This window comes from Dendrobates tinctorius, unplaced genomic scaffold (genome assembly GCF_039654945.1).
Source record: "Dendrobates tinctorius isolate UK_male_01 unplaced genomic scaffold, ASM3965494v1 ptg000120l, whole genome shotgun sequence".
NCBI lineage: Eukaryota > Metazoa > Chordata > Amphibia > Anura > Dendrobatidae > Dendrobates > Dendrobates tinctorius.
The window spans coordinates 33,856,164-33,880,006 of record NW_027361788.1 but is presented as its reverse complement, the minus strand read 5'-3'; the positions used below and the strand labels follow the sequence as shown (position 1 = coordinate 33,880,006).

The following is a 23,843-nucleotide window of genomic DNA, read 5'->3' as shown; positions in this document are numbered from 1 at the left end:
AAGCAAATGCCGAGCATTATATTCTGACGTTTCAAAAACTACTTTAACAAAAGCTCTAGAATAGATTAGATAACTATGTAAAATTATCAACTCGTGTAGCTTAGCGTGCTCTGATGGTTCATCTGTGCTACTGAGCAATTTATTAGCCATTAACAACTTTTCATTGTCTGTAATGGTGGGATCAAAAAACGATAATTCCACCAACTCTGCATTCAAATACCACAAATGGTTCGAAAATTTGGTCAGGGCTATTTCTGCAATGTTGTTGTCACATTCTTTATAGTCTAACAGACTATGCAAAAACAGGATTTTTGGGTTGCTTACCGTAAAATCTGTTTCTCGGAGCCTTCATTGGGGGACACAGAGACCTTGGGTGTATGCTGCTGCCACTAGGAGGCTGACATTATGCACAAAAAAAGGTTAGCTCCTCCTCCGCAGTGTACACCCCACCGACCGGCAGAGAATTCCTCAGTTAGTGAGAAAGCAGTAGGAGAAGTAACAGAATAGGTTGACAACATAAACAACTCAACTGTAACCATTCAACCAAAGTAAGAACAGGAGCTGTAAAACATGGGAGGGTGCTGTGTCCCCCAATGAAGGCTCCGAGAAACAGATTTTACGGTAAGCAACCCAAAAATCCTGTTGTCTCGTTCGCCTTATTGGGGGACACAGAGACCTTGGGACGTCCCAAAGCAGTCCCTGGGGTGGGAAACAAACTTCCATCAGGCCAGCGGACTCACCACCGCGGCCTGCAGAATCCGTCTACCTAGACTGGCGTCCGCCGAAGCGTAGGTGTGGACTTTGTAGAATTTCACAAACGTGTGAACCGATGACCATGTTGCAGCTTTGCAAAGCTGCAGTGCGGAAGCTCTGTGGCGCACCGCCCAGGAGGCACCCACTGCCCGAGTAGAGTGGGCTCTGATACCCGGAGGGGCTCCGAGACGCTTAACACGGTAGGCTTCCAGGATAGCCGATCTGATCCAGCGAGCAATGGTGGCCTTTGACGCCGGGTGACCTTTCCGCGCTCCATCAGGGATAATGAAAAGAGACTCTGTCTTTCGCAAGGAAGTCGTCCTAGACAGACTCTTACCGCCCTAACCAGGTCCAGCTTGTTCAAGGACCGCTCTCGGGGATGAGTTGGATTCGGACAAAAGGACGGTAGCACGATATCCTCGTTGAGGTGAAACGAGGACACCACACCTTCGGAAGGAACGAGGGCGGAGGCCGCAGAACTACCTTATCCTGGTGGAGAACCAGAAAGAGCACGAAAGAGCTGCCAATTCTGACACGCGCCGGACGGAGGTGATGGCCACCAGAAAGGCTACCTTCCAAGAAAGGAGAGAAAGGGAAATATCCCTGAGGGGTTCAAAGGGCGGACCTTGCAGAACCTCAAGAACCAGATTAAGATCCCATGGATCCACGGGCGCCCGGTACGGCGGGACCGTGTGAGCCACGCCCTGAAGAAAGGTCTTAACCTGAGGAAGGGAAGACAACGTTTTCTGAAACAGAATGGACAGCGCCGAAACTTGACCCTTCAGGGAACTGAGGGCAAGCCCCGCATCCAATCCTGCCTGAAGAAACGCTAGGACTGAAGGGAGCGAAAAGGACATGGGCGCGACGTCATTGGTCTCACACCAAGTGGAATAGGCCTTCCAAGTACAGTAGTAAATCTTGGAAGATGATGGCTTTCTGGCTCGGATCATGGTCTGAATTACGTGGTCGGAAAATCCTGCTCGTTTCAGAACCTCGGTCTCAACAGCCACGCCGTTAAATTGAGCGGCCGAGAATTGGGGTGGCAAATCGGACCCTGAGACAGCAGATCTGTTCTGTCTGGAAGCTTCCAGGGGGCGTCCGCGAGAAGGTTGACAATGTCCTCGAACCAAGACCTTCTGGGCCAATTCGGGGCGATGAGAATGACCGGAAGTCCTTCTGCCTTGATCTTCTTCAACAGCTTGGGAAGAAGAGGCAGAGGAGGGAACAGGTAGGGAAGTTCGAACTGGGACCAAGGAACGGCCAGGGCGTCGGCGCCCACTGCCAGAGGGTCCCGAGACCTGGACACGAATTGTGGGACTTTCCTGTTGAGGCGAGACGCCATGAGGTCTACATCCGGGGTTCCCCACTGAAGGCAGAGCAGATGAAACACTTCCGGATGTAGGGACCATTCTCCCGCCGCGAGACCCTCGTGGCTGAGAAAATCGGCGGCCCAGTTGTCTACGCCGGGAATGTGAACCGCGGAAATTGTCGGAACGGAAATCTCCGCCCAACGAAGAATCTTGGACACCTCCGCCAGGGCTGAGACACTCAGTGTTCCCCCTTGGCGGTTGACATATGCCACCGCTGTGGCGTTGTCTGTCTGAATCCGTACCAGCAGTCCCTTGAGGAGCCTTTCCCAGTGGACCAGAGCAAGATGGATCGCTCGAATCTCCAGAACGTTGATCGGCAGCGCTGATTCCCGATCCGACCATCGACCCTGGGCAGTGTGGTTGCGGAACACAGCACCCCAACCGAGACTGGCATCTGTGGTTACTATCTGCCAGTGAATGGGAAGGAAGGATCGACCCGATAGAATGAGAGGTGACGACAACCCCCAGTTGAGAGACCGCTTGATCCGGTAAGAAAGATGGACAGGGCGATCCAGGGACCGAGGCGACCTGTTCCACTTCGACAGAATGGCTTGCTGGAGAGGCCTGGCGTGAAATTGGGCAAAGGGAACTGCCTCTATCGCCGCCACCATCTTTCCCAGGACCCTCATGGCTGTACGGAGGGATGGGAATCTCGAGGTCTGCAGCGATCGTACTTCCTGCTGCAGAGAGAGAATCTTTTCTTGTGGGAGAAAGACCCTTGACCGACGAGTGTCGAACAGAAGACCTAGAAAGACCAGGCGTTGGGTAGGAACCAGACAGGACTTTTTCCTGTTGACGATCCACCCGAAATTGGAAAGAGTGTCCAGGACGATTGACAAACTTTGGTGAGCCTTTTGGAATGAGGGAGCCTTGATCAGAATATCGTCTAGGTACGGGAAAAGAACGAGGCCTCTGACTCTCAACAAAGCCATCAACGCAGCCATGATCTTCGTGAAGACTCTGGGAGCGGTGGCAAGACCGAAGGGCAGTGCGACAAACTGGTAGTGGTGCTGTCGAATCGCAAAGCGCAGGAACTTCTGATGTCCGGAGAAAATTGGAACATGTAAATAGGCATCTTGGATGTCTATTGAGCACATGAATTCCTGCTCCTCCATGGAGGCGATGACCGAGCGAAGCGACTCCATGCGGAAGTGGCGAAGGCGGACCCTCTTGTTGAGCAGCTTGAGATCCAAGATGGGTCGAACTGCGCCGTCTTTTTTCGGCACTACAAACAGGTTCGAGTAGAACCCCGTGAAGCGCTCCGATTCGGGAACGGGCACAATCACCCCGGAACTGAGGAGAGCGGCGATAGCCGTAGAGAACCCCGGGATCAAGGCTGGATCCTTTGGAGGCCGGGATTCGAAGAAACGATCCCGTGGGAGAGAGACGAACTCTATCTTGTATCCTGAGGATACGACCTCCCTGACCCAGGCGTCCTCCACGGCGGCCAGCCAAACGTCCCTGAAGGAAAGAAGTCGACCTCCCAATTGGAAAGGCCCCTCGCGTGCCCGATGATAGTCATGCTGAAGTAGACCGTCCAGATCTAGATCTGGACGGTCTGCCCTGGGAGGAGTGGGGTCGCCAGGAAGGAGTGGGTCTGAAGGAAACTCTTTCTTTCTCTCCTGGCGAGCCTGCGGTCTCTGTTGGCTGGAGGAGTTGTCCGCCGTATTGAAACGGCGGAAAGTCCGAAAGGGTCGAAACTGACACCTTAGTGGGGGTCTGCGAGGCTTGGACTGAGGGAGGAGTGAACTCGTGCCTCCGGTGGCGTCCTTAATAATCTGGTCCAATTGGGACCCAAAGAGGCGCACCCCCTGAAAAGGCAGGTTAGTGAGGGACTTTTTAGAAGACAAGTCAGCTTGCCATGCCTTTAGCCAAATTGTACGTCGAATTGCAACAACGTTGCTTGACGCCTGAACTGCACAGGATGCAGCATCCAAGGAAGCGGAGAGAAGATAGTCCCCAGCATGGGAGATCTGATTGGCGAGATCGGCCAAATGCTCCGGTTGCGCCTTATCTAAGATGCCCTGACGAAGGTCGTCTGCCCACGTGGCTATGGCCTTTGCTGCCCAGGATGAAGCAAAAATTGGACACACCGCCGCTGAAGCCGCTTCAAAGGCAGACTTCGCCAGGGATTCTATAATGCTGTCATTAGAATCCTTTAGGGACGCCACGCCTGAAAGCGGGAGAACCGTGTTATTGGATAGCCTGGACACGGGCGGATCGACCGAGGGAGAGGCCGACCAGTTGTCCGTGAGCTCCTTAGCAAATGGGTAGAGTATGCCGAGACGTTTTCCTCTTTGAAAGCGTCTGGTCGGATCCTCTCTTTCCTTGGTAAAAATTTTCCCAAACTCGGAATGGAAAGGAAAAACCCTGGAGGGAGTTTCTGCCCGTCTGAACGAAACCTCCTGATCTGAGGATTTCGCAGGGGAGTCAGCAATATCGAAGGTATGATGGATCGCAGCAATGAGGTCCTGCACTGTGACCTTCATGCTTGCATCCTGGTCTGAATGCAGCTCTAAAATCCCCTCAGATGACCTCTCCGAAAGCGCTTCCCCTGACTCGGGAGGAGGCCCGAGAGGGAGGCTGGTGAGAAGGGCTATGCGGTGAGATGGGACTAGGAGAGGATTCCGGCTGGGAATCTTGCCTGGGTCTTTTGCGACTACCGCTGGCTGATTCAGATGGAACAATTTGGGACCTGCTTGGCCCTGCTGAAGAGTCCAGGGACAACTTATCAAGAACGGCCACCAGGGACTGAGACACCCTGGTGAGGTCTGCCACTGATTGAGATAGCGAGGAGGCCCAGCCAGGCATGGGGGGCTCACTCTCACCTGGGGCCGCAGATGGCTCCTGGACGGCCTCAGGCTGAATTGGATTGCTACAATCCAGGCAGAGGGGAGTGGACTGGCCTGAGGGAAGTTTGCGATTGCACGAAGAACATGCAAAGTACTTGACTAAAGTGCAGGGGGGGGCGGTAGAGCGGGTACGATCAGACTTAGAGTTAGACATAGTGAAAAGCTGAGGTAATGCCGGAAGGTTGGGGGACAGAGGGCGGAGAAGGGTCAGTCTGCAGTGCAGAGCTACTCACGGTCCGGTGTCCCCAGAAGCGATGCTCTGCGACCTGTCAGTGGATGCAGGTCAGAGCGAAATCCGGCCGACAGACCTCCTGAAAAAACCAGCTGGAGAAGATGCTATCCAGTGAGGAGCTGGTGCCCGGCTAACAGGCTGGGAAAATGGCGCCTTCCTGAGAAAAAGCGCGCGTTCAGGAGAGGAGGGAGGGCGGAGCACCACGCAGGGTTAATAATTCACCGCCCTCTAGCCAATAACAGGCTGGGCAGGTGAAGGACAGGCGGTGGGAGGGCCTGGGAAGAGCGGGAGAGAAGCCCGCTTAGAAGAAAGGGGCGGGGGGCGTGGCCGCGACGCAGCGGTAGGCCCGAACTGAAGCCGGGGCCTAAATTAGTTGCGGCGGCCGCCTGTCAGCAGGGGGTCGGCGCGGAGGTCCGAAAAAGTGGGACGCCGCAGTCGCAAGCCGCTCCCAATGGGAAAAAACCCTGTGCTCCCTGTCCCCAGAAAGGGGGGAGGGAAGGAGGGGATGCCCAGCAACATTGAGCTGCCTATAGCCTTGTGGCGACTGCGAGCGACCGCAGCGCCTACAACCGGGGTTCCCCTGTGACCATTGAAGAGGCGACCGTCGGGAATGGGCAGCCAGGTAAATAAATAAAAATAAAAAAAAAAAAAATACCCATCCACGATCCGTTACCTGTCTGAAGAAGTCTTGCGTCTCATCCAACCGACAGGCTCTGGTAGGCGAGTGGGAGGGAGACTGGCGACAAGGACCCCTGGAGTCGCTGGCACGTCTTGGTGTCGGCGTCCGTCTGGCTGGTCCTGCCGCGGAGAACTGCAAGGATACGGGGTGGCAGTACACGCCGTACTTGCAGACTCCATGTGGGAGTACAGATGTGACTTTTCACTCTGTATCCCTCCGTAGAACCTGAAAAGGAACGACGCACGACGAGGTAGATATGGGTCTAATAAAAGACCCGTGTCCACCTCCTACTGACACTAAGCTAAACTGAGGAATTCTCTGCCGGTCGGTGGGGTGTACACTGCGGAGGAGGAGCTAACCTTTTTTTGTGCATAGTGTCAGCCTCCTAGTGGCAGCAGCATACACCCAAGGTCTCTGTGTCCCCCAATAAGGCGAACGAGAAATACCTAAATCTTAAAACACCTCAATTTGGATTTTTTCAAACTTTGAGCGATGAGCGGCACGGGTTAACGTCGTTTGATCGAGCTCAAATTTTGGCTCTCTCAATATCTGGAAAGGGGAATCGTTTTGTGGGGTCCAGACGAACAAGATTCTGACATTTTTTCCCCCAATTTGAGATCCAGTCACCCTAGTGCACACGCTCGACCACCGCTCCAGTCCCTCCATATAGCGCCTTTATAAGAAGGGACACCTGTACTTTGGTGGGTAAGGATTACGGGTACTTGTAGGAGGCCCTGCAGCTACTGAATATGTGAGTTACAGGGCCGTATTATGTGAATTTGGGCATTTTTAACCCTTTAATCCGTTTCAGTAAGACCATATACAAAGATTTAATTTAACCCTTTTGTAATCCTGACACCTCCCTCTTCCTATCCCCCCCTGCCGCCGTATGGCCGGTGCAGTGGAGACAGTACTGGAAGGTGACCGTTTGTGTGCTGAGTACAAGCTGTACCCCTTCTTCCTATAGATGTTTACTGTGTGCAGTGGTTTTTGCTTTACTTTTTGAGCTTCTGGCTTATTTACAAGATCACAATTTGATACCTCTTCTCCCATCCAGGCTGAGAGACGGTTTCAGAGTCGCTTACAAGATCTAAAAGACCGACTGGAACAGTCCGAAAGCACCAACCGCAGCATGCAGAACTATGTCCAGTTCCTGAAATCCTCATATAACAATGTTTTTGGGGAGGCTACTTTATCCAGCTCCCCGATCCGTCCTCGAACCCCTCTCTGAAGTTAGATCTGCACAGTCCACGGATAACAGGACATCGACGAAAGGACAAATTGCAGGGACCAAAATTTGACTAAAAAGGCTAAATTAGAAACCCTCTCCTAATTTATATTTTTTTTTACATTTCTGGAAATCCAGGTATAAACCCAGGTCTTCTGCGCTCAGACTTCGGTTTTCATCCATTACTGTGCACCCTGATCACATACTATCTTGTGTAACAAGGTACAGGCTTTATCTGAGCACCAGATTTTATTATTCTATGATGGTTACAAAATGGAAGAAGACATCTGATCAGTTAGAAGTTGGTGCAAGAATTAATACACAGAGGTCGCTGTGCACTGTATGAAGGGATCTTCTCACTAATTGGGTGTCCTGGCCCCAGGGACCATGATCTCCATATTTATCTCATTCTTGGGTGGGCTTTAAAACTCAGGACAATAGTGTTTTTATAATTTTTTTTGCAAATCTATAATTTTTTTTTTTTTCATTTACTCTGATGCTACCCAGAAACCATCACCAAGCAGGATAGCTGCAGCCCTGAAGGCGTAATGCAATAAGCTGGCTTCACCCATGCGACATTCATCATCCGAGTACAAACAGGTCCTGGGTCTCCTGACTCATATGAGTCGGTCGCGTTTCAGCCGTACTCAGGCGCTGAAGGTCGGATGTGGGACGTCAGCCTCATGGCAACTTCAATAATTGTCCTATGGATATTTAGATGTACAGGATTAGTGTTCAGATTGAGGCCATTAGTAGATTCTCTAATGGGCCAAACAGAGGGATTTTTGGGTTCTTACCGTAAAATCTCTTTCTTGGAGCCTTCATTGGGGGACACAGAGTACCATGGGTGTATGCTGCTGCTAGGAGGCTGACACTATGCAAAAAAGGAAAATTAGCTCCTCCCCGGCAGTATACACCTACCAACAGGCACTAAGTACCTCAGTTAGTGAAAAAGCAGTAGGAGAAGCAACAAAAACTCTTAAAATATGTACCAACCCAACAAGGGACTCGAAGACCCAACACGGTACAACTTAAACAGGGAGGGTGCTGTGTCCCCCAATGAAGGCTCCAAGAAAGAGATTTTACGGTAAGAACCCAAAAATCCCTCTTTATCGCTTCATTGGGGGACACAGATTACCATGGGACGTTCCACAGCAGTCCCGAGGGTAGGAACAGCAATAAAGGAACGAGAAGGAAAGGCTTAGGTCGGCCAGTGTGCTACCGCCGCCTGCAGAACCTTCCTACCGAAACCTGCATCAGACGAGGCCTGGGTATGAACCTTGTAGAACCTCGCAAACGTGTGCAAAGACGACCAGGTCGCGGCCTTGCAAAGTTGTAAAGCCGAAGCCTGGTGTCGAACAGCCCAAGAAGCCCCTACTGCCCGGGTGGAGTGGGCTCTCCGGAAGGGGGCAGTTTCTCCTGGAGGCGGTAAGCTTCCAGTATGGTAGAACGAATCCAGCGAGCAATTGTAGATTTGGATGCCGGAAGCCCTTTCCGTCGACCTTCAGAGATGACAAGCAGGGAATCGGATTGACGAAGAGAAGCGGTCCTGGCAAGATAGACACGCAAGGCTCTCACCACATCCAGTTTGTGGAGTGACTTTTCCAGAGGGTGAACAGGCGCAGGGCAAAAAGAGGGAAGGACGATATCCTCATTAATGTGGAAAGAGGATACCACTTTGGGAAGGAAGGAGGGGACGGGCCTGAGAACGACCTTATCCTGATGGAGGATTAGGTACGGGGAACGACAGGATAAAGCCGCCAGCTCCGAAACTCTCCTAATGGATGCAATGGCGATCAGGAAAGTTACCTTCCATGAGAGAAGGGAAAGAGGAATGTCCTGGATAGGCTCGAACAGCGTGTTTTGGAGAGCCGAGAACGAGATTAAGGTCCCACGGATCTATCGGAGAATGATGAGGAGCCACGTGGGCGACTCCCTGGAGAAAGGTCTTAACTTGCGGTAAGGGGGCCAGATCCCTCTGGAAAAGAATCAACAGAGCCGAGACCTGGCCTTTGAGGGTACTGAGGGACAGGCCCACATCAAGGCCGGAATGGAGGAAGCCAAGTATGGATGGAATGGAGAACGACAATGGAAAAACATTATCGTCGCACCAACGGAAAAAAGCCTTCCAGTACCTATGGTAAATGCCGGAGGAAGCTGGCTTTCTAGCTCTGATCATGGTCTGAATGACCTGGTTGGAAAAACCTGATTCTCTCAGAATTGCGGCCTCAACGGCCATGCCATTAAACTCAGAGACTGAGAATTCTGGTGGTAAAGGGGGCCTTGTGAGAAGATCTGGACGGTCTGGAAGCCTCCAGGGAACGTCCACGAGCATGTTCACCAGCTCCGCATACCAAGGTCGTCTTGGCCAGTCTGGGGCCACGAGAAGTACTGGGATGCCTTCTGATTTTATTTTCTTGACCACCCTTGGGATCAAGGCAAGAGGAGGAAACAGGTAAGGAAGTTGGAACTGGGACCACGGAATTACCAGGGCGTCGCAACAGACAGCTAGAGGGTCCCTGGACCTGGCTATGAAGTGAGGAACTTTGTGGTTCATCAGAGATGCCATGAGATCGATGTCTGGGGTGCCCCAACGCTGGCATATCTGACTGAAGATTGTGGGGTGAAGGGACCATTTGCCTTACGCTAGGCCCTGGCGACTTAGGAAGTCGGCTGCCCAATTTTCCACCCCTGGAATGTGAACGGCGGAGATCGCCGGAACATAACGCTCTGCCCAACGCAGTATCTTTGCCACTTCTGCCATTACCTGCCTGCTGCGAGTACTGCCCTGGTGGTTTATGTACGCCACGGCCGTGGCGTTGTCTGATTGAATGCGGACTGGTTTGCCTGCGAGGAGAGGCTGCCAGCTGAGGGCAAGGAAGATCGCTCTGATTTCCAGAAGGTTGATGGGAAGAAGTCTCCTGGGCGTTCCAGCGCCCTTGAGCTGTTTTCTGGTTGAAAACCGCCCCCCATCCTAGAAGACTGGCATCGGTGGTGATGACTTGCCACTGAAGTGGGAGAAAGGACCTCCCCTGTAGAACTGACGCCGGAATTGTCCACCAAGTCAGGGATTGCCGTACTCTGAGAGGAAGGATTATGGGGCGGTCCAGAGAAACAGAGGTCTTGTCCCAGGCTGAAAGTAGGGACAGCTGGAGAGGACGAGTGTGAAATTGCACGAAAGGCACTGCTTCCATGGAAGCTATCATCTTCTCCAGGACCCTCATGCAGGACCGAAGGGGAATGGGCCTTGGTCGTTTTAGGGGTCGGATTCCCTTGCAAAGGGCTGAAAATTTGTCCCTCGGAAGAAACACACGGGCTAGATTTGTGTCGAATTCCATGCCCAAGAAAGTCAGACGCTGAGTAGGGTGCAGGATGGACTTCTCTTTGTTGACCATCCAACCGAGACGTGCAAGAGTATCCAGAGATAGCTGAAGACTTTGAAGACAGTCTTGGCGGGACGAGCCCTTGATCAACAGATCGTCCAGATAAGGGATAATGAGAATCCCCCTGGAGCGAAGAATGGCCATGACCGTTGCCATCACCTTCGTAAAGACACGGGGGAAGGGCCGAAGGGAAGGTCCGTGAACTAATAGTGATTTTCCTGAATTGCAAAACGAAGATATCTCTGATGTTGCAGATAAACAGGGATGTGAAGATAGGCATACTGTATGTCCACAGAGCAGAGGAACTCTCCGGGTTCCATCGAGGCTATCACCGAGCGCAGGGACTCTATCTTGAAGTGGAGGATCCTCATGTGGTGACAACAGACAGCCATGCGTCCATGAAAGAAGAAAGTCTGCCTCCCACCCTGGAAGAACTTCCAGGTGGGGGTGACCCGTCACTTAGAGGAAAATATACCGGAGCGGGAGCCTGACAACCTGGAGGGTTGGCCTCTTGATTTCCAGCGGGGAGCGGGCTTATACGATGGTTTTCTCCATTCACTGGGGGTAGAGGGCCGGTCCTGCTGAGATAACCCTTCCGCGGAAGAGAAGGGGCGAAAGGACCTAAACGGCCGAGAAGCTTTTCTGTTGAAGAACCGTTTAGGCCGAGACTGGGGAAGGGAGGTACTTTTACCTCCAGTGGCATCAGAAATTATCTGATCCAGCTTGGCGCCAAAGAGCCTAGAACCGTGAAATGCCAGGCTGGTGAGTGACTTTTTAGTAGTGTCTGCACTCCATGCCTTCAACCAAAGGATACGGTGTATGGCTACTATGTTGCTGTTGGATGCGGCGGGGTGCGCAGCAAGAGCTAAGGAGGCGGCCAAGAGGTATTTACCCGCATGATTAATTTGGTCTGCTAAATCTGCCAACTCGTCCTGAGGAGCCGACGCCAAGATGCCTTTGCAAAGAATTTTTGCCCAAGCTGAAAGGACTTTTGCCACCCAGGAGGAGGCGAAAATAGGGCAGAGAGATGCGCCGGATGACTCAAAAATTGATTTAGCCAGTGATTCTATTTGCCTGTCTGTTGGATCTTTAAGAGATGCCCCGTCCGGAAGGGATAGAACCGTCTTAGAGGAAAGACGGGAAACTGGTGGATCCACCTCAGGAGCTTTTGTCCATGAAGTGAGAAGATCCGCATCAAAAGGGATATAGGACGCCTAAGTACCTGCGGCCTGAGAAACGCTTCTCCGGGTGTTCCCAGTGTTTGGTTAAAGTAGTCTCGAACTCCTTGTGATTAGGAAAGGTTTGGGAGGGAGGTTTCGCTCGTTTAAAGGGGACAGAGCAGTCCTGGAGGGGCGCCTTGTCTTCCTTTATTTTGAGCGTTTGAGAAATAGCCGATATGAGACTATTTACCATGTCCTGTGTTTTAGACATGTCTGCCTCTGAGTCAGATCCCGACTGGGAATCATAGTCTGACCTAAAGTCGTCTTCTGAGGAAGGAGACGAGGAAAGTCGCCTGGGCAGAGCGGAAGGACCTTGCGAGCTGGAAGAAGAGCCAGACAGAGCCCGTTTCCTAGAACTCCAACCCGGTCTGTCCCTCTGGAGGTCACGGTCAGGTGCAGGCGACTCACCGTGAGAGGCGGTCAGCGCACAGGTAGCTGTAGATAGCTGAGGTAATCATTCTAAGACCTGGACCAGGGACTGAGAAACTTTAGGCAGGTCAGAGACCAACAGACATTGCAACGGCCCACTCTGGGGGAGGGGGGAGTGCTCTCATCCCGGGACTCTGGGTGGTCCAGTGGGGCAGACATAGTGAAAGGCCTGCAGGACGGGCAGAAGGGAGACGACTGACCTGACGCCCACTTCTTTTTACAGCGCGCGCAGACGTAGTGAGTAACAGTGGGTCTAGGATAAGGAGCCCTTGCAGGGTTGGGCATATGTGAAGACTGCAGTATTACAGCAGCAAATGTGAGAGAGTACTGCAGGGAGTGAGGGAATACTGCCGAGGAAAGCTAATTAGGGGCTCAGAAATATGGGAAGAGCCTACCGTGTCCAGCTCGCTAATCTTATGCGCAGCAGACAGCCGATGTGTCCCCCAAGCTGAGATCCGTGGTGTGCCGTCACACGGGGTCCCAGAGAGCCGCAGGACCTTAGCGATGGGCGGTGCTGGACGGCAGTGTTGCGTGATTGGCTGGAGAATGCGAGGGGTGCGGATAAGGAGGAGAGGAGGGGAGCAACTAAAAGAAAGTAGCTCTGTGATGGGCTAAGAAAAGGCGCCAACAGAGCGCGCGCGCAAGGCAGGGGGCATTAACGGGCGAAGAAAGTGAAAGTAAAAACGTGGTGCCGGTTTCCACCCCCGTAGTCTCTCATCCAGAATAGATGCACCCGGTGCCCGTGATGCCACAGCAATGAGGGAGGTAAGGGGATGGGGGACCCGCTGTCTACGGCTTCAATGCCGAACCCCCCTGCGGGCGGAGAGCTGAGAGGCACGCGCCTGCCAAAAACGTCGGGAATTTCAAAAAGGAGAATGGTCCAAGTCGGCTATCAACGGCGCAGACCTCGGTGACTTCCATGTGGGGCGAGCATGGGGCTGGTGGGAGCATTAGACCGCTTACCTGACGTCCACATGCTTCCCTGACGAGGATAACCACAGGGGCCCACGTTGAGGGGAGGCCGCTGGGAATGAAGATCCTCTGTACCCGCACCATGTCTGAGTAGTGCAGATGACGGCGCCAAAACTTTTTATCAGAAGGGAACGTCACCGCCGATGACCGCCGTCTTCCTCTCAGCCCTGTCCCGGGAGAGGGGTGAGGAGGGGAATCGGCAAGGACCGGCCACCTGTCGTCAGCCCGTAGCACCCGAAGGTGATAGGGAAAAGGTCCTGCCTGCAGTCCTGAGAGTTGCGATGTGGGCAACACCACATTGCTCGCTCAGTCACCTGATATGGGAAAGCAGGGTGAACATTTAGCCCGTTTCCCGAAGCTGAATCTGAAAAATAAATGGGAAAACATTAATACACACAACTAAAAACCTAAAAGGAAAAAAGGGATTGTTAACTGCGGATCTGGGGAGATCCCGGTCCGCCTCCTACAGACACTAAGCACAAACTGAGGTACTTGGTGCCTGTTGGTGGGTGTATACTGCCGGGGAGGATCTAATTTTCCTTTTTTGCATAGTGTCAGCCTCCTAGCAGCAGCAGCATACACCCATGGTAATCTGTGTCCCCAATGAAGTGATAAAGAAAAAGCCACTGAGAATTTAAAGAAACTAACCAGGTGTCCTTAAAGGGATCTCCACTTTGGACATCCATTGGAGAATCCCTTAACGAGCTAATCACAGTATCCTCTATGGAGAACCTCATTGGTCACCTATAATTTTTGCACAAATCTAGCAAGAAGCGTTTAGTTTCCCTGCCCCGACAATACAGGAAAAGTGAGGCACTACACCGAGTCCACAGGTTATCGGTGTGATTCAGGACAGAACTAGTCCTCCAGAGTGAGACCCCCTCCACCAGTCAGGATCTGGGGATCCCAAACACAGGACCGTCCTCTAATAATGAATCCCTTAAGGGGTACAGGGACTGGACAGCCCCCAGCCAGGCTAAATCCCAAGCACCGGAGATAATTTATTACTGAGTTTGCATTGTATTTTATATCTTTTTTTCTATTATTTATGAAAAGTGCTAACTTAATGATTTATATTCACATTTGCTGTGTGAACCACAACCCGGCCGTACAGCAATAAAAGATTTTGTATGAATTGTAACATGAATGAATATTTGCTTGGTTAAGAACTGCAATAATTTTTTTTTTAGTAGCAGATTAACAGCATATACTTTTTTTTTTTCCATCTATGGCTGTCCAGTAATCCAGAATATTTCATAACATGGCTCTGATCCGGTTTCATTGACGCCCGTGGGCCGTGGGTCATAAGTCAGACTGTGATCTGAACTGAGAGCAGATACATCTTTAACTTCTTTTACTTTACAATTTACAGCCATTTTAAAAATAAGTGCAAATCTGTATAGTCATAAATAAAAAAAAAAAATCCTAAAATAACCAAAGAAACAAGTAAAAGTTTCACTACTTCACTCTTAAAGGGACTGTCCAAGACTTAGATACTGGTGACCTTTGCTTAGGATAGGAGCTAAGCTATAGTACCCAGGAAAGGCCACTACTCCATGTACTGACCTACCATATCTGGTAACAGCCGACTGTGGAGATACTGGGTGTTGGACCACCACCGATCTGATACTGATGATCTATCCTTCAGATATCTGGACAACCCCTTTAAAGATACTGTAGAAGTAATATAATCACTGCAATGATGACACTTGTATTAAGGCTGGGGATATGGTATCTAGGACGTCATTAATGAAAGTTACCTAAATACCTATGATGCTTTAAGCACCACTGCCATCAAGTGCCAAGCATAGGATGTCATCAGAATAAACGTGGCTTCCGAATCTATTAAAGGGATTGCCTGGTTTTAAGAAACGTGTCTCTGACTCTGGAGACCTTCGATGCAGAGATGCAGCAACAATGACTTTGTATGCAGAGACGTACCCCCAATTTTAAAAGCAGGTAAGGAACAGCCATGTCACCCAACAGCCACCACAATTGGAGATATCCCTTTAATACGACCCCAGCAGTCACTTGTCCGTCACTACCTGGATTTCACAATTAACCGTAATCTTGTGGGGCAGAGTAAAAAACGTTTAGACTCTGATCAAGGATGTGAAGCCCTTAAACTATTGATATGTCCTATATAATGTCCTCAGGTATCATTATGACTTTGGGTGGTCCTGAATGGCGTTGGTCATCCTCTGGTACCAGGGCTTGATCTTGGTGTTTGCCATCATATCATCAAATGACTGTAGACCTTCCATGACTCTCAGGACCCCATAAACAGCCTGCAGAGAAGAAGAGAGTCCCCAGGCTGATTAGTTCTTTGTGGGGATACCTAATGCTAATTAAGGCCACCATACACATCAAACTTCAGTAGGCCAATATCAGCCAACAGTAATGTTTATGGGGGGGCCTGCCGACTTCCCCTTGACATAACAGAAGGATCAGGCATGTCAGATTTCTAATGTCCAATCCTTTTGTATGCAGAAGATAACATACTACTAGAGAGAGGAATCTGACAGCAACTTTCTCATAAAGAAATGGCTGTCAATGGAATGATCGTTCATCTGACAGCTATTGAATGTAAAATGGGGGCCTTTGAGTAAGGGAAAGAAGTTGGTCTTACCAGATCCGCCAGATTTGGTTGTAAGCCTCCCAGGAATTTTCTCTCCTTTCCCAAGGCTGCCACCCAGGTATTGGCCGCTCTATACAGATCCTGACGGACATCATCTTGTAGGTTGTGTCTGCAAGGAAATAAAAGTAATTCAAGGGTCTTAGAATTTTCTGTGCACTGAGCTCCCAGCAAAAATGTGTAGACCCCAATTGACCGGATGGAGGCCATAGAGAATCCTCTTGGTCTCAATCTGACAGGTAACCAGCGGCATATCATTTTATTATAGAGTGTAGTGGCTTGTGCTTTATAGTACACCAAAAAACAATGTTGTATACAACCTTTTTACAAAGGGTTCCTCTCTGACTGAAGGAAGCCTTGGTATGCAATCTGTCGCAAGCTAGACGTCCAATGATAGGCTTAAGGGTAATATACAGTATAAACCACCTCACCTCTGCAAATAAGGATGCAGTAGTGGAGGCAGATATTATACCCTATTAAAGAGGTTGTTTCCTGAAGACCTAATAGGGCATAAGGCGATCGGAGAGGGGGGGGGGGGGGGGGGGGGGATCTCCTATAAGGCAGAACGGAAACGCTCCTGTTCTGATCTTAAACTGCATTGCATGCTGTAGCTCAAAGCCCATCATGTAATTCCACACGTCTATCTGTAGTTTACTAGGAACAGTAAACTAGGACCAAATCGATAAGTGCAGTGAATATTTTACACACACCTGCTCTTTAGTCTTTTGCCAATGAAAAACATAGCGGTTGCGCCCAAGTATTTGGCGAAGATGCCTTCCACTGAGCCAAAGTTCCCTTCACGAACAATGTAGTCAAACGAAGCCAGTGCCTCTCCGGGGGTCCGGTAAACATTAGGAGAGATGAGGTGAACCAGCCAGTCATCTGCCCACTTACGCCATTTCATTTCCTCCCTGCAAGAAAAGATTTCACATCTGGCAGACACCCAACGTACTAGATTTCTGACATCTCTCACCTAGAACAAAGAACTGTGATGGAGACCATAGCGTTATTCCAGGGACCCCATGCCTGGCACATATGGGCACCGCTATATAACCAGCACAGTCTCATGGCTAGTTATGTGTGGAGGGCAATTCTAGGCCCATACTGTTCTTACACACAAAGCCAGGATACGTTTGCTCCTACATAACATCTAACACTCACTTCTGGGACTCTTTGGACTTGTACAGACGCTGCGTCTCCTGTTCGTTCAGCATGAGCCAGTATCGGTTCTGGTACTCGGTCACCTCTTTCCCGTTCTCATTTGTCACTTTTATACCCGGATAGTAAGATACAATCTCCTCCAGGCTTTTCCTTCATTAAGATAAAAATACTGACAAGTAAAAAAAAAAAAAGAAAAGAAAAATTCTTCATGAAGAAAGCACAAAGCTGACGTGACGTTACGCAACTGGGAAACATTAGCCCAGCTGTTCTTACCTGGACACGAGGAAAGTTTTCACAGCGCTGATGATCACAGAGGAGTCGTTTAATTGCTGATGGAAAAAACAAATGAATAAAGTAAGAAGTGTTAAAAAAGTGCCCCCCTCCCAAAGTGACCACTCTGCGACAGTCATATAACGTACGAAAATAATAAAGTAACTTGGCACTCAACTTAATGATCCTTTTTTGAAAAGAATTTTATTGTGTGCAGTCTTAGAAACGTTTTGGCCCACAACAGGCCTTAGTCAGTCAGCTATGACAAATATGAGACGGACATGTAAAAAAATATATATGACAAGTCCTCATATACAATACATAATTGACAAGTATGTTACATCCAATAAGGAGAATAAATACAAGATCACAGAGAATGCAAATAAAAAATCATTCCATAACATGTAATAATCATGTGACCAAAGGACTAGGTGGAGAAAAGAGAATGAAAAAAATGAAAAGGTTGGCCTACCCGACTGCAGTCACAGTATTTAAGACTACACACAATAAAATTCTTTTCAAAAAAGGATCATTAAGTTGAGTGCCAAGTTACTTTATTATTCACTTGGGTCTGGGTAACCTACTTGTGCACCTTGTGGTAGTGCCACGCTATACTTATCACATATAACGTACGGTGACTCGTAAACCGCACAGACCAGAAGAATATGGCAGGCACGCGAGGAACAGAACGACCTGGCAATTCTCCTATCAGTGGGGGCGTCTTAGGAAAAGGCCAAATATAATAGTTTTATATATTTTTTCTTTTTGTTAAACATTTAATGAGAAAACCCCACTTAGGGTACATGCACACAGCATCATTTAGATACCGGCACAGCCGCTGAATTTTCCAAGGCGAAGCTGCGTTTTCTTAAAGCGGCTGCGCCTTCTTCGGTGTCTTTATGCTGAGAAAAGCCACTTACCAACGTGGAGGCAGCATTGGCTATGAGAATGGGGACTTTTCTGTAGCTGGAGAATTTAATCTCTTTTCGGAGGACGGGGTTCACCTCTACAATCTCATAGGGCAGCTGGTGGTAATCGAGGAACGCGCGGACCTTACTGCAAAAAGGGCACGTCTTGTACTGGTAAAGGGTGAGCTGTAGGCCTCCGGAGTCCTGACAAAAGACAATATTAGCATTACAATTGCACGTACCGCATGGAGAGCACAGATCATCCTTAAAGGGTCATTCCCAAAACTGCTAGCTGTGCTCTGATCGCTGGAGGCCCAACCATTGGGACCCCCAGAGATACTGAAAACTGAATCCTGTCCTGAGTACAGCGATGGTGCACATGCCCGACCTCTGGTCCATTCATTATACATGGGACTGCTGGAGAAGGCCGAGCGCAGCGCTCCACTATTTCCAGCAGTCCCATGTATAAAGACTGGAGTGGAGGTCGGGCATGTGCACCATCGCTGTACTCAGGACAAGACTCAGTTTTCAGTATTCTTGGGGGGCCCAATGGTTGGACCACCAGTGATCAAGGCACAGATTTCTATTTTGGGATAGGAAGAATTCTTCAATGACCCCAACCTTTATAATTAAGGCGGAGAATATATTGGAAAAGCAAGCCATCTAATGTGTATGAGGCCCGATTCTCCCCCATAGCAGCAGTAGGGTGGGCTTGTCCTGTGGGGAGATCAGCCCCCAGCAGAGGGGTCTGCCAGTCTCCTATTCCCACACACAACACATGCACGATCGGCAGAGCTGGGCATACATGGGTCATACCAGCGCCCACAGCCGGGACGGAGGGAAACATCTCCCCTCCCAGACGCCAGGATGTGTTTCCAATGTACCAGGCAACAGCTACTAAAGCTATTCCCTAGCCCTGTATGGAGGACAGCAATGAGTCAGTCTGCCCCTGTAATAGCCATGACCTTCCCTGGCACATTTTTCCATACCTTCTCCTCCTGTGCCGCTCTCTCCTCCATTAAGGAATATTTCAGGGTCTGCATCACCCCAAATGCTCCCCCGAAGGCAAACAGCAGCCCCCAGGTCTTCCAGCCCCCTGTTCCTGCCTCCTGCCATCGCCAGCCAGCCCTGTACCCACGCCAGGAGCTGTACTGCAGGCAATCCCAGCTCTGCTGTGCAGTCAAGGGTACAGGTCTCCCCTTTATTTGGCTCACTGGATAAGAAATCCGGCTGAAGTTCCTGACACCGGCTCCACTGCCCGTCACTACGGCCCCAACCCTCAACTGCCCCGCTAGTCGCCATGACACCCTGCCCAACTCCTGAACTCTGTGCGCCGCCATCTTGCCCACATACGAAAACTCCGCCCCTTCACAGTAAGCGCCAGAAAGTGAACCAATCAGCACGCAGAACTCAGCAGCCTGTCACAGCCGGCAGAGGTATATAAGGATATGGTCACATGACTGGCGGTCACATGACGAGGTGGCGGTGATCATGTCAGGACCTAACGGGGATCCGCAGGTTCCTCTGGGCGAAGTGTCCGCGGAGGAAGGTGAGAATGTACCTGCTTATTAACCCGCTGTTCCCCAAGCTGGGCGTCTCCTGCTGGGACTTGTAGTTGTGCAATAGCTGCTATACATAACACTGGTAGCCGCCATCTCTTCTCGGCCAGGTCCTGTTTACCCATAAACACCCATCTGTCTGTATGCGGGCAGCAGTGCCTGGTTCCAGGCGGTCACAGACCCTGGATTAGGGGGTCTTTAACCCCTTCGCTCCTGGACACACTTTGGTTTTGTGCTCTTTTTTTCCTCTTCCCGTCTTCAATAAGACAGAACTCCCCCTTATTTCCATCCCCATAGCTGTAATATTTTTGCTGGACGAGGCGTAGTTTTGTATATCACCATTCACTTTAATACAGAACAGATTAAAAAAACCCTGAATGGGAAGAGATGGTGAGAAAATGCCCCCCCCCCCCCCAGGATTCCATTACAACCTCTGGTAACCAGGAAAGAAGAGATGAACTGTATGGTCATAAATCACCTGAGCGCTCACAAGAAGGAAAAGTCCCATGAGAATAAGTTTACTGATGGATTCTCAGTTAACTCATTCTGCAACCAGGAATAGACCGTGCAGCACACAAGCTATCAAATGCAAACGGTGCAAAATTTGTGATGAAACCCGATTGCGAAAATAACTTATAGCCAAAAATACATACGTTTGTTAACAATATCACTTCAAGGGGGCCAAATCTTTTCAGTTAGCTTACAGTTTGTTATTGCATTGGAAATAACAGCATTATATGCGTCTTTCAGTTACTTAACCCTTGTGGAACTCCTGGACATCAGTGCACGCCCTCCAGTTGTCTAGATCAAGTTACAACAGCCGGTAACTAGCTCTGGGTGTTGTAACTTTACTACAAAAGGAAGGTGAAGACAGGGAAAATAAAGTCTCTCGACCTTTTACATCTCTCACCTGACTGCTCCTAGGCTATGTGCTGGCCCCGAGGGAGTGGAGAAGGGGGAGGAAAGCGAATTCCTATTTGATTCTTCATCCCAATTCAACCCAAGGTGGCTTGTTTTTGTTTTTTTAACATCTTCTGCTTATTTTTCAGACTACGCCGCCTTGGACTTCATGTTGGACCAGATTAATTTCTGCTTGGATCACTTGGAGGAGAAAAATGATCTCCTGCACGCTCAGCTTCAGGATCTTCTAGAATCCAATCGTCAGGCCCGACGTGACTTCCAAGAGCAGCTAAACCAGAACGGAGCGAGCAGGCCCTCGCAGCAGGGTGAGGGGGTCTAACCTCCGTACAATGCCAGCGACTTTCATGTATTTCCACAAGGTGGCCCAGTTCCTTTACAGAAGGAACTGAAGACTCTAATTTATTACCTACAACGTAGAAAATTTATGACCGTGAAGTTTTACTTAGTGCTGCCTCTTGGGGGCGCTATATAATAGTATAATGTTGTAATAGTGTTATCTGTGAAAAGTGTCCCTTGTCTTAAAGCATTTTAACATATGGCCAGTTTCATTTAGACTTTTTTTTTTGTTATATAAAGGGAAGTGGGGGATGCAGAGCATGGGGTGTAACAGTTGCAGAGGATATGACTGGGCTCATGCAGCAGGGGGCTAGCTGACACTGCCAAATTTCATTTGGATGTGCATCAGAAGAAGACGCACATTCTGCTGAAATGTATTCTGGTACAGAGACCCGCCGGTTGCATTGCAATACCTGCTCCCTGCCCAGCAGAGGCTAGGAGCCGACGTCGGGGTGCCCCTCACAGGCAGATCATGGCACTGAAGTCGTGCTGCCCCTGAATGACACAGTCAAGTCAGCTACTGGCTTCTGCACGGGCTATAGAAGAGGATGCTGCTCGTCGTGGGAACAGAGGAAGGTAAGAAAAATCTTTAAATAAAAAAAAAAAAAAAAAAAGGAGAAAAGGACAGAAGACAGACTAGGAAGGGGCCCCATGATTGGGGCTATTATACCAAGAAGGGGCCCATGATGGGAGACATTACAGGATGTGGCATCTTATATTGGGGGAAGGATTGCAGAACACGTCTTTATAGGATCTAGAACACTACGAGGAGCCATTCATATAACCAAGATGCAGCTGGGAGCCCAGGTCTAAATTTTGCACCAGTGCCCATCAGACTGTAGTTACATCGCTGATGCAGAGCAATGCTTTAGCACAATCCAATAGTAGCAGTGTCTGATATGTAAAAGAAAAAGACCGAGTTAAACTTGTGACTATAGACAGGTAATCTTATTAAAAGGGGTTGTCCACCTTGACCAAGAAGTATCTTGCTAAAGGGTCGCTATTGACTTTTAGGATTACTGCACCCAGTAGGTGGCACTAGAGCTCCTGTCCTCTTCTCTGAAGAGGATATTTGCATATCTAACCCCCAGAGCTTTTTTCGCCGTTCGCTTCCCAGAGCCATAACTTTTTTTGTTTTTCTTCAATATGGCCATGTGAGGGCTTATTTTTGCGGAACAAGTTGTACTTTTGAACGACACCATTGGTTTTACCATGTCGTGTACTAGAAAACGGGAAAAAAATTCTAAGTGTGGTGAAATTGCAAAAAACATGCAATCCCACACTTGTTTTTTGTCTGGCTTTTTTGCTAGGTTCACTAAATGCTGAAACTGACCTGTCATTATGATTCTCCAGGCCATTACAAGTTCATAGACACCAAACATGTCTAGGTTCTTTTTTATCAAAGTGGTGAAAAAAAATTCCAAACTTTGTTTAAAAAAAAAAAAAAAAAAAAAAAGCGCCATTTTCCGAGACCCGTAGTGTCTCCATTTTTCATGTTCTCGGGTCGGGTGAGGTCTAATTTTTTGCGTGCTGAGCTGACGTTTTTAAGGATACCATTTTGGTGCAGATACAATCTTTTGATCGCCCATTATTGCATTTTAATGCAATGTCATGGCAACCAAAGAAGCGTAATTTTGGCGTTTTGACTTTTTTACTCTGTCGCCTAATTGGGGGACACAGAACCGTGGGTGTTATGCTGCTGTCCACTAGGAGGCGACACTATGCATAATCTGAAAAAGATTAACTTTGGCTCCTCCTCTGCAGTATACACCCCTGGACGGCGTCAGCCTTCTCCAGTTTTTGCTTAGTGTCGCAAGGAGGCACACCTTTTTTTTCTTCCATTTTTTCCTTTTTTCGTCCGGAAATACAGATGAAGAAAAGTGGGTCTCCAGCGAGACTCCCGGCATGGCTCCCTCCTCGGTCCCCTATCAGGGGTACCCGGTTGAGGTCGAGGTGGCTATTCCCCATGTCGCTCCCTCCCCAGTCCTTCGGGTCCTGGTTCGAGGTCGAGACCCCCCTCCCTCCCCAACCCCTTTAAGGGGTCTGGGTTGAGGTGAGGATGAAGACCCCCTGACGGTGACAGACGCACCCTCCCTCTTCCCCCGCAGGGGGCATTAGGTTGAGACGCCTCAGGTAGGGTCGGAGATCAGGCAGCATTCCGCAGCTTCCAGGGACCCCAGGCCGGCTGAGGGATCCTGTTGGGGCCGGGGGAGGGTGCGGACTGGATGGCACAGCAGAGACAGGGCTTTTCTGCATCCCTGTCTCTGCAACAGCAGCGGCTCCATAGCGCTTCAGGGGCCCCCCATATGGAAACTGCTACCCCCACCGCTATCCAGTCGACCATTCTGGGGGGGTCTGGTACAAATCCCCCCCCCCCCCCCGGACTACCGCCCCGCTCTGGAGCCCTCCCGGGCATCAGGCTTCTAATTTAGACCGCGGCTTCGGCCTAGCCGAAGCCACCGCCTTTTCCCCGCCCCCCGGATGACCAAAATGACACGCTGGAGTGTCATAGAAGGGGCGGATTGAGGCAGAAAGGGCGCGTTTTTACACAGCCCAGCGCGCCCTTTTCAGCTCTCCGCCCCCTCCTCCCTCTCCTCAGAGTCCCGGTGGCCATTTTTTCTGGATGAGATCCAGGAGAGGAGCATCACAGCGGTCTCCGGGGGGCACAGAACTGGGATCTGTCGGCGCTGGACCTAGGGGCACACCGGAGGGGTAAGCTCACAGCTGGGTTCTCATACTCAGCTGTGAATCTATACTTCCTATAAGGCTCTCTGTGGGTTCCCTCTGCGTAGCCACCCCTGTACGATCCCTTATAGCCAGCCTCTGTGCACTATGCCGGGCTCAAGGAAGAGAACCAGGCAGGATGTTTCTATGCATTCTGCACAGCCTGCAAAGCCACGCTCCCTAGTGGCAGCACGTATCCGCACTGCTGGGA

At 50.1% G+C, this 23,843-nt stretch overlaps 3 protein-coding genes across 5 annotated transcripts in view; 2 read left to right on the top strand and 1 right to left on the bottom strand.

Moving 5' to 3' along the window:
• Nucleotides 1-7,280, top strand: part of ODF2 (outer dense fiber of sperm tails 2) — a 42,960-nt gene extending 35,680 nt beyond the window's left edge. For all 3 annotated transcript variants that reach the window (XM_073541108.1, XM_073541106.1, XM_073541109.1), the window contains one exon: nucleotides 6,944-7,280. In XM_073541108.1, the coding sequence (XP_073397209.1) occupies nucleotides 6,944-7,117 (174 nt within the window). In that variant the 3' untranslated portion in view covers nucleotides 7,118-7,280. The remainder of the gene's footprint in view (nucleotides 1-6,943) is intronic.
• A 7,177-nt stretch (nucleotides 7,281-14,457) lies between these two features.
• PTGES2 (prostaglandin E synthase 2) lies at nucleotides 14,458-19,508 on the bottom strand. Its single transcript, XM_073541110.1, has 7 exons — nucleotides 19,082-19,508; nucleotides 18,105-18,296; nucleotides 17,188-17,243; nucleotides 16,915-17,064; nucleotides 16,464-16,664; nucleotides 15,748-15,865; nucleotides 14,458-15,406 (listed from the first exon to the last, which is right to left on the bottom strand). The coding sequence occupies exons 1-7, from the start codon at nucleotides 19,430-19,432 to the stop codon at nucleotides 15,281-15,283; spliced, it is 1,194 nt and encodes a 397-aa protein (XP_073397211.1). The 5' UTR covers nucleotides 19,433-19,508; the 3' UTR covers nucleotides 14,458-15,280.
• Nucleotides 19,509-19,527: 19 nt separating this feature from the next.
• On the top strand, nucleotides 19,528-21,110 carry BBLN (bublin coiled coil protein). Its single transcript, XM_073541111.1, has 2 exons — nucleotides 19,528-19,641; nucleotides 20,701-21,110. The coding sequence occupies exons 1-2, from the start codon at nucleotides 19,584-19,586 to the stop codon at nucleotides 20,889-20,891; spliced, it is 249 nt and encodes an 82-aa protein (XP_073397212.1). The 5' UTR covers nucleotides 19,528-19,583; the 3' UTR covers nucleotides 20,892-21,110.
• Nucleotides 21,111-23,843: the final 2,733 nt, after the last annotated feature.

Coding starts and splice junctions, on each gene's coding strand:
- PTGES2 (XM_073541110.1), bottom strand. CDS start 19,432: ATGGCGGCGCACAGAGTTCAGGAGTTGGGCAGGGTGTCATGGCGACTA. Junction 15,866..16,463: donor GGCAAAAGACTAAAGAGCAG/GTGTGTGTAAAA, acceptor ATTTCCTTGCAG/ACACAACCTACAAGATGATG. Junction 15,407..15,747: donor AACCAAATCTGGCGGATCTG/GTAAGACCAACT, acceptor TCTTCTCTGCAG/GCTGTTTATGGGGTCCTGAG.
- BBLN (XM_073541111.1), top strand. CDS start 19,584: ATGTCAGGACCTAACGGGGATCCGCAGGTTCCTCTGGGCGAAGTGTCC. Junction 19,642..20,700: donor CGAAGTGTCCGCGGAGGAAG/GTGAGAATGTAC, acceptor CTTATTTTTCAG/ACTACGCCGCCTTGGACTTC.